Source organism: Zootoca vivipara, chromosome 5 (genome assembly GCF_963506605.1).
Source record: "Zootoca vivipara chromosome 5, rZooViv1.1, whole genome shotgun sequence".
NCBI classification, from domain to species: domain Eukaryota; kingdom Metazoa; phylum Chordata; class Lepidosauria; order Squamata; family Lacertidae; genus Zootoca; species Zootoca vivipara.
In genome coordinates this window covers 80,320,949-80,330,578 of record NC_083280.1, presented here as the reverse complement: position 1 = coordinate 80,330,578, position 9,630 = coordinate 80,320,949, and the positions used below count along the sequence as shown (strand labels likewise).

Below are 9,630 nucleotides of genomic sequence, written 5' to 3'. Positions count from 1 at the left end.
CTTCTGGGTGCTCTTGGGCTCCAACTTTCATCAGCCCAAGGCAGCATGGCCAATGGGTTCTCTTTCCTTGAAAAAAAAAACTTTCTTCTTGTGTGTAGCTGTTCAAGAGATGATGAAACAAAAGAAAATTAAAAGAGTGTTGGAAATGGTGCATAATCCCCTACTTCAATCTATTACACAAGACTTGACCCACAATATATTAAATCTCTGTTCATATAGCCAGTCTTCATTTCATTGCAGTGCATTATAATTGGTATGGTTGGGTTTGGGTTAATTCTTTTCTCCTCTTTCTATCCCTTTAAATTCCCCCCCCCCCAGGTCAAACCACTGAACAATGCTGGTGCTTCTAACACTCTCTGTGTTGGCTTCGCAATTTTCACCAGCATTGTTCCAGGGGTCACCGCAAGTTATACAGAACTTGGATCGGAATGCCTGCTCACTGGTTGTATGTGGACCAGCTGAGAAAGGGTTACCAGGGATAAATGGGAGAGATGGAGTCCAAGGACCAAAAGGGGACAAAGGAGAACAAGGTATGGAAAATGTGACTTCTTAAGAGTCTCCATTCTTTGAGGATCAGCTTTCATTCACACACTGAGGGGGGGAAAGACAGCAAACCATGCAATCTCACTTAATTTAAGCATAAACAGCTTATGATGCAATTCTATGATGACCCCCAATTACATTGCTAATTTCCTAGTGATAAGTATCAGTTGGTTTTAAATGTTAAGAAAACCTCTTCTTTGACCATGACTTAGGCTTATCCAGTGCTTAAACCACCACCTGAGGGTAAAAGCCTTAGTCCAAGGGAAAGGGGCATCCTGTTAAAAGGATCCTGGAGGAGGTGCTTCTATCCAGATTCCCAGGTGGGGGCTAGAGTCATAGTCTCAAGGTGGAGATCCTGGCGGGGACATACCTATTTGATGTAAGTCATAGGACCTCCTTGCCTCAGGGTAGACCCCATGGAGAAAATGCTTCCAGCAGGTGAGCTGGTTGTTATAGAAGGCATAGTATGCCTATGCCAAACCTCTTACAATAAAGTTGTGCTCTTATTCAACTCAAAAGAATGTGTCTTGACTGGTTTTTCTCCACTGGGTAGGGGCAGCAGAGTCACGGCACCTGGACATGCAAACAGCGTAAAAATTCTACCAAGACAACTTAAAAGCAAAGTAGCATGACATCAATATTAAAATGAATCTTAAGATTTCAAATTGATCCTGCAAAGACTGTGATGCAGGTCCATCAACAGTGAGAGACAGAAGTGCAAAACTGCATGATATTCTGCATTTCTCCTCCTCTCACTGGATCAAGAGGGACATGATGCCAAACAGAGAAGGAAAAGGGCAGAAGAGGAGAAAGCAAATATAGGCAGGGGAGGGCAACGTCATCTGGTGGATGAATGGCAACAGCCACAGCCACCTTGAATGTAGCTGCCTTGGCTAACTTTAGGATTGCCATACGTCCAGAATTCCCCAGACATACCTGGAATACTGCAGTCAGAAGCAGTGTCTGGGAGGAAATTGGCTAAATGTCAAGGCAGACATATGGCAACCGATGTCGGCAGTGTCGTTTTTGCAACTATGGCCAAAAAAGCTCAACAACTTTTCCATCCAGATTTTCACTTTTTGAAATATGGCAAATTCAGCACTCCAGATGTTTTGGGACTACAACTCCCATCATCTCTGACCACTGGTCCTGTTAGCTAGGCATGGTGTGAGTTGTAGTCCCAAAACATCTGGAGTTTCCCTATGCCTGCTCTATAGTATCATGCATAAGTTAAAAGGGGAGATATCATCATTCCAGAAACGTAAAAACAAGGCCCACCTCTCAATAAACTTCTTCCTTGGATTATTATGTATTGCATTTCTCTCATATGTAAGCTTTATCATTAAGATAACCCCACTTTTCATTCTTCCACTTAATGCCAGGTTTGGAAGGACCAAGAGGAATTCTTGGTCCTCCCGGAAAAATAGGACCAGCTGGACCACAAGGAGAAAAGGGGACCCAAGGAGAGCAAGGACCCAAAGGAGATGGTGGAGAAATGGGTAAGGAGTGTTGTTGACTAAATGGAATTGTATTGCATTGTTCAACAAAAGCTAGATATTATTACAAGAAATCAAACTTTTTAAATATTTTTATCCACACCTGTCTCTAAGTCTTGTTAGAGGGCCATCCTGCCCATTGGGCGCACCGAACATTTCCCCTACAAACCCACCAAGGTCCTCTTCCCTTGCTCCCAGTACAGGACTGGCCCAGGACATTTTGCTGCCTGAGATGAAAGACAAGATGGTGCCCATACCCCAGACCATGTACAGAACCTCACCAGACTTTCAGTTGAAACTTATTTCAACACTAGTGGTAGGACAGCATCCTCCACCACTCTGGAGGCATACCAGATTGGGACAATGGCATGCACATTTCAATGTTCCCAGTTCTAAGGCCCAGGAGCTCCTGGTGCACTGCAACTCATCACAAGAGACCTTCCTCATTGGTGTATATCTCTGCCTGCTCACAAAACTTATTTCTTTTGAGTAGGACCGCGTGGAATCCGAGGTTTGCAGGGTCCTCCGGGAAGCGTCGGCCCCTCTGGAGCACAAGGCAACAATGGCCCACAAGGTGAAAAAGGCGTCAAGGGAGAAACAGGTAATCCTAAGTGCTAAACAGTTGGATTTCTGCTAGAGGGTTCAATATACCACAATGGCCAGGATCCGAAGGAGCATACAGCTACTTCTGCGCACCCAGTGGGGTTGGGGGCTTCTGCTTCTCAAACAGCCATGTGTGATATCCCTGGAGACCTACCATCCAACAAAAGAAGTAAAAAGACCTAAATGTCAGTAAGTATGCCCAAGTCCTTAAGCATGCCCAAGTAGCTTTTTTGGAACCTAGTCACAGCTTTTAAAAGAATACACTGAGAATGTTCACATTCACTCTCTTGTCCAGATACTTCGTATGGTACAGTTTCCAAGTTATAAATGCTATGAGTGGAGAAAGCAACCATAAAATGCCCATTCCTCTGATGTTTCTCTCTATATATACATCTATCGTGGATGCCAATGAAAGAACAAGCAAATACATCATAGGCTGACAGCTCTCCAGCTTGACCCCCATTGTTAGGCAATTGGCTGAAGTCACAAAAAGATTGTGATCTGTGACAACCAGCTTCTGAAGTCATGTTCTGGCTGTAGTGATAAAGGCCACTTCATCAAATGCATCTGACACTAGTCCAGAAAAGCTTATGCTATGATATATTTGCTAGTTTCTAAGGCAGCGGTAGTTAACATGGGAGGTTGTTGGAATGCAATGCCCATCAGCCCCATTCAGCAAAACCAATGACAAGGATGGTGTAAGTTGTATCTCACATTGGGAGGGCACCATATTGGCTACCCCTGCTCTGCAATACCATAGCCTCATCATTGTTTGTTTTGGTATACCAGACTAACAGGACTACCCCCTAGATATAAAGTTGTGACTAACTACCCTGTTTCTCATATTTTAAGGCATCCCCATAAAATAAGCCATAGCAGGATTTTTAAGCATTCAAGGAATATAAGCCATACCCCGAAAATAAGACATAGTGATAGGAGCAGCAGCAATGCCGGCCACGGCAGGAGGAGGAGGAAAAAAATAAGACATCCCTTGAAAATAAGCCATAGTGTGTTTTTTTGAGGAAAAAATAAATATAAGACGTGTCTTATAATATGAGAAACACGGTATCATATCCTAAGGTAAAGGGACCCTGACCATTAGGTCCAGTTGTGACCGACTCTGGGGTTGCGGCACTCATCTTGCGTTATTGGCCGAGGGAGCTGGCGTACAGCTTCCAGGTCATGTGGCCAGCATGACAAAGCCGCTTCTGGCGAACCAGAGCAGCACACGGAAATGCCGTTTACCTTCCCTATTTATCAACTTGCACTTTTAACTTGCTTTCGAACTGCTAGGTTGGCAGGAGCTGGGACCGAGCAAAGGGAGCTCACCCCGTCGCGGGGATTCGAACCGCCGATCTTCTGATCGGCAAGCCACAGGATAGCCTTTTTATCCTCAGTATAAACCAAAGTTAATATATAAACACTGAAGCTATCATTTCTGTGTGAATGTCCAACCTAAGCTGTGTGCAATCACCATCTGGGCCTTTCTTCATGTGCCTCCTCTACAAAAAGCCCAGAGGGCAACAACATGAGACCAGGCTCCCTGTTTGTGGAATGCTCTCCCACCTTTGTTACATATCTTTAGGCAAAAGCATTCTCCCAGCCTTTGGCTAATTAAACCATCTATGACCTCTTAAACCGGATGGGTGGTCTGGTATTTTGTTACCATTGTGTGTATTTTTGTGCTTTTATATTGTAAACTTCCCTGTGAACTTTGGATGAAGGGCAGCATAGGAATGGATGGATGGATGGATGAATAATAGACAAACTAGGGCTGAGCTGAAACTATTTACCTACTTTTGCATTTGTGATCATTACATAGTACCTTCCATTTTTGTTGATTTTCCCCTCCCCGTTCAATATTGCTGTAGGTCCGAAAGGAGCTACTGGTGCCCAAGGTCCCAAAGGTGCCACAGGTGTCGCTGGGCCCAAAGGTGACAGAGGCCCAGTGGGCGAAAAGGGAGTGAAAGGAGATGTAGGAGAAAGAGGTAAGTGGTGTGGACGAAAAGGTGCATCTGAACAAACATTTTTATGGCATGAGAAAGGTTCTGTAGAGACAACAGAAATAACTTCTTGATGTAGTGCATAGTTAGTTTGAGGGATTTTTAGCTAGTCACTAACTTAGATGACTTTTTTTAAAAAAAGGAGGAAACTGGCACTCCCCAGATTTAGCTCTGAATTTGAGGAGGACCTCAGCAAAGTGCCCTGGGATGGATGCCCTCCCACATCAGTGGGACTCCACCTGCAATGAAAAAGCTGCCATTTTAATTTTCCCACAATACCCCTAATATAGAATCAGTCCAGGGCATTCTGAGCATTGAAAATGTCTGCACTCGCTCACTCACTCTCCACCCCATCCCACCCCCGGGAGTGCTGTTTTAATCCTCCGCGAGGCTCCAGACCATTCCATGTCACTGTGGGAAATTCAAAATGGTAACTCATCTTACCAGTGCTCAAGGGCTCTGGCCCAGGGGTGCCAGGTGTAACGCCCTTGCTCATCTTCTGCTCAATGTCAACCTTTGATCCTCCTTTCCAGTTAGCAAAACGAAAAGATGGGTGATTTGTTCACACTGCTCCTGCATACAACCTTTTAAACCAATTGGCTATGGCCGTTAACAGATGTTAACATGCATAGGAAGACAGAAGCCACCTACCAACTAACTTGCTAGGGTTTTTTATTTATTTTTAAAAAAAATCCTGTATCAATAAGTTTTTAATTTTATATGTCTTATTATGTTTTCATATGTGTTGGCAGCTGCCCAGAGTGACTGGGGAACCCCAGCCAGATGGGCAGGGTATAAATAAAATTATTATTATTATTATTATTATTATTATTATTATTATAATAATAAAAGACCCTGATGTTGGGAAAGATTGAGGGCACTAGGAGAAGGGGACGACAGAGGACGAGATGGTTGGACAGTGTTCTCGAGGCTACGGACATGAGTTTGACCGAACTGCGGGAGGCAGTGGAAGACAGGAGTGCCTGGCGTGCTATGGTCCATGGGGTCACGAAGAGTCGGACACGACTAAACGACTAAACAACAACAACAACATTATTATTATTATTATTATTATCTCCATAGGATTACAAGGAGCAACCGGTACACAAGGGCCAGTGGGGAAACCAGGATCTCCTGGATCCAAAGGAGATAAAGGATCTATAGGTGACAAAGGGGCCAAAGGTGACAGCGGTCTCTCAGGTAAGGAGCGTAGCCTTCTGTTGTTGGCGTTAAAAGCGATGCATTAAAAGTGTTAGAGCAAAAAAAATTAATGCTGGTCTTTTAACTTTCTGTGCCCTTTTTCGCAGTGAAGGGTTGGTACAACCTATGTGAATTTTGTATCTCTGTTTATTGAGGGAAAGTTTAAGGGAACAATCAGGGTGGCTCTAACTTTTTTTAAAAAAAATCACACAAATCCAATGAGAGTGTATTTCATTCCAGACCATTCTAGGGGGTGGGGTGGGAATACTTTTTCTAGTTTGGCCCTTAACAAGAAGGTCTGAAAGAGGGAGCAAGTGATGGATACATGTACAGTGGAATCTCGGGTTGCGGACGTAATCTGTGATGGAGGCACATCCGCAACCCGCAGCGTTCGTATCCCGCAACGCCGTGTCTGTGCACGTGTGTGATGCAATTTGGTGCTTCTGTGCATGCGCAAAGTGTGCTTTAGTGCTTCTGCATATACGCAAGCAGCAAAACCCGGAAGTAATCCTTTCTGGTACTTCCAGGTTTCCCGCAACCTAAAAACGTGTAACCCAAAGCGTCTGTAACCCGAGGTACCACTGTTTCTGTATAAACAAAGACTTCTTTTGAAATAGAACAAACGTTTACCGTTGATGGACATTAATATTACTGAACCATTAATGGTATAATTAATTCATACCATTAATGCACACATGCATACACCAACACACAAGCAAAACAGACATAGTAAGAGATCACCATCCAATATTCACTAATGTACAAATTCATTTCCAGTTGATTCTACACTGAGATTATGTATTTAATATAGCATAATATTATTTAAATTTCCATAGAATTAATGAATGAATGATGAATTAATTAATTATGGCAGCAGTTGATTGATTGTGACAACAACATGTTTATTGTGTTGTGCCATTTGGATTGTCTGGTAATTTTTACAGTTCCTGGGTGGGTGGAAGTTGGAGAGGGAGGGGGAGGTGGCATTTGGTTTAACAAAACGTTTCACGTCCATACTGTGTGCAATATATTGTTTACCGCATATTACTACAGTACTGAATCTTGCAGATCATGGTCGTTTTATTATTTCTCAGAGGTCAACCTTATGAAAAAACAAGTCAGTGACCTAGAGGGGCAGCTAGGAGCCTTGCAAGCCAGTTTCTCCAAATATCAAAAAGGTAAATGTTGCACATAACAGAAAAATTGTGAACTGTATTTTGCCACCTCCCTCACTCCTTTTGGCCCCTTAACAGAGAACCAGCACCAACATACATGTATATGGGCACATTATATGTGATAGCACAGGCGTGTTCCTCGTAACCCTTAGATTTCAGCACATGCATCCATCGCCTCCTGCAGTAGCATTAGAGAACCAGCAGCAACGTTGTCTTTGCAAGTTTATGACTGCAGTACAAGCTCAATAAGCACGGGAATAAATTGTGTAGGTTATCCCTAGTCTTTTGCAGAGTTATCCGAACCCCCCTTTTTAAAGATCCGTTTTCCTTTCCTACAAAACAATTGCAACATTTTGAAAATTTGGTGAAGAAAATGTAAACACTGGCGTTTCTTTTGAATGTGCTGTAGCCTGGCCAGAGCCAGGTGCACCATCAATTTTCAATTGCTACCTTTGTGGCCACAGCCAAGGTGCTATGAGGGTTCTCTTGCTTCTACATAGGATGGCATTAATCACCTTGTTGCTAAAAAGCATTACTCAAATCCAAGATTTCTGTGGGTTATACAAATACCAGAGGTTGTCATCCGTTTATTGGCTTTGCAAAACGCAGCGGCTGACTTATCAACCTGATGCACACTCCCTTTCTTTCCTTTAGTTGCAGCATTCCCGGGAGGGCGAATTGTCGGTAACAAAGTATTCGTAACCAACGGCTATGAAGGCAACTTTGATGACCTGAAGCAAAAGTGTCTGCAAGCTGGGGGCCAGCTGGCTGCCCCCAAAAATGCTGCGGAGAACACAGCCGTCCAACAGATAGTTGTTCAGCATAACAAGTCGGTCTTTCTTGGGGTAACTGATATCCAGACGGAGGGGAAATTTAGGTACCTGAATGGCGATGCCATCGTTTACTCCAACTGGCTGCAGGGAGAACCCAATAATGAAAAGGGCAGGGAGAACTGTGTAGAAGTTTATGTGAATGGAAAGTGGAACGACCGGGCCTGTGGGGAGAAGAGGCTACTACTCTGTGAATTTTAGGCCCTCTGTTCCAAAAAAAAAAAAAAAGCTCGACCCAGCCACAAGCTTCAATACTGTGTTTGCTTTTTATCCGTAGACATTAATCATTATTTTGTTATTCCTTTTTTCTTTAATCTATTGACATATGTGCACGCATAACATAGCCATTGGGCCAGGGCAGGGCCTGGCAGGTTTTATAAGGACTGCTGCAGAGAGGGCTTCTTCTTTTAAATTGCTTTTAATTTGATTTTTAAAAGTATCATTAAAAGATTTTTTTTTTAGTGTTTTAACTGTTTTTAACTGAGTTGTAAGGGCATTTTGTGGGATGTGTCTGGGAGGGGAGGAGCGGGAGAGGAAGCAGCTTCGGGCTTCTTCTTGCTTGTGTTACTGTATAAAGTACTATGTAGATGGGCTTTTATCAATAAATCATGATCCGTTTTCCCGCTTAAGACGCACATTCAGAATGAAATGAGAGGTCTTGTAAATCTGAAGTTGAAAATGCTTTGTGGGTGGTTGTTGTTTTTTAAGTGGGGTGCATTGCTTTTGATGTGGGTGGTTTTTTTTACATGCACAGGATATTTTTATATTTATATTTTCAAAACTGTTTATTAAAAGAGATATTCTTGGAGCAAACAGAACTATTTTCATCATATGAGTAAGCATTCATAGGAGCATTTATGTGAGGTAGAGATGGGTTGTTGTTGTTGTTTAGTCGTTTAGTCGTGTCCGACTCTTCGTGACCCCATGGACCATAGCACGCCAGGCACTCCTGTCTTGCACTGCCTCCCGTAGTTTGGTCAAACTCATGTTCGTAGCTTCGAGAACACTGTCCAACCATCTTGTCCTCTGTCGTCCCCTTCTCCTAGTGCCCTCAATCTTTCCCAACATCAGGGTCTTTTCCAAGGATTCTTCTCTTCTCATGAGGTGGCCAAAGTATTGGAGCCTCAGCTTCACGAAGAGATGGGTTAGAAAGTACTGAATCATTGAACTGAGGAGGGCTGGCCAGAACCTGCTTTCCATTGTTCTCACGGTCTACCACTTGTGCAAATCAGATGCTCATTGGCATTCACACCCAAACATGGAAACTGACCAGCTACGCCATTGCTTCCAATAGGACGTACACCAGAATGCAGGATGCTGTCTTTCTATTCCATTGTGGGATGCACATTTGGTCAAACGTTGGAAAGATATACACATATTAAATGCCACAATGGTTCATCATTTTCCCCAACATTTTTGCACAACATTCTCTGCATCCAGCTAGATTTCACTTTCTGACTCATTTGCACTATAATTCATGCTGATTATATTTCCATTGATGAAAAATAAACTGGGTGGAATTGGACATAAGAAGGATTTGTGCTAATGGTTCATACTCAGCCAAACGACAATGCCCCGGGATTGGAAATTTGGGGTGGTAGTATAAGTTTTGCTTAGTTAATAGAGGATATCATCTTACCTCCCTGCAAACAAATCAGGATGAATGCTCAATATGTAGGTAATTTGTTAGTGATCTCAGTTGAGAAAATATTTTGCAACTATAGGCTGTAATATGAGTCTGAACACGAGACATAGTATATATGCTTCGGTCTTCTTCTGA

General features: G+C 43.1%; 1 protein-coding gene across 1 annotated transcript; it reads left to right on the top strand.

Annotated features, from left to right (window-relative positions):
* The first annotated feature begins 324 nt into the window (after positions 1 to 324).
* On the top strand, positions 325 to 8,161 carry SFTPD (surfactant protein D). Its single transcript, XM_035138505.2, has 7 exons — positions 325 to 530; positions 1,926 to 2,042; positions 2,533 to 2,640; positions 4,514 to 4,630; positions 5,729 to 5,845; positions 6,940 to 7,023; positions 7,675 to 8,161. Exons 1-7 carry the CDS (start codon positions 335 to 337, stop codon positions 8,049 to 8,051), a joined length of 1,116 nt encoding a protein of 371 aa, XP_034994396.2. The 5' UTR covers positions 325 to 334; the 3' UTR covers positions 8,052 to 8,161.
* The last annotated feature ends 1,469 nt before the right edge of the window (positions 8,162 to 9,630 follow it).

What these genes read in the sequence shown, in the direction of transcription:
- SFTPD (XM_035138505.2), top strand. Translation starts at nt 335, where the DNA reads ATGCTGGTGCTTCTAACACTCTCTGTGTTGGCTTCGCAATTTTCACCA. An exon ending in AGGCGTCAAGGGAGAAACAG is followed by an intron (nt 2,641 to 4,513) that starts GTAATCCTAAGT and finishes ATATTGCTGTAG; the next exon opens with GTCCGAAAGGAGCTACTGGT. An exon ending in AGGAGATGTAGGAGAAAGAG is followed by an intron (nt 4,631 to 5,728) that starts GTAAGTGGTGTG and finishes TTATCTCCATAG; the next exon opens with GATTACAAGGAGCAACCGGT.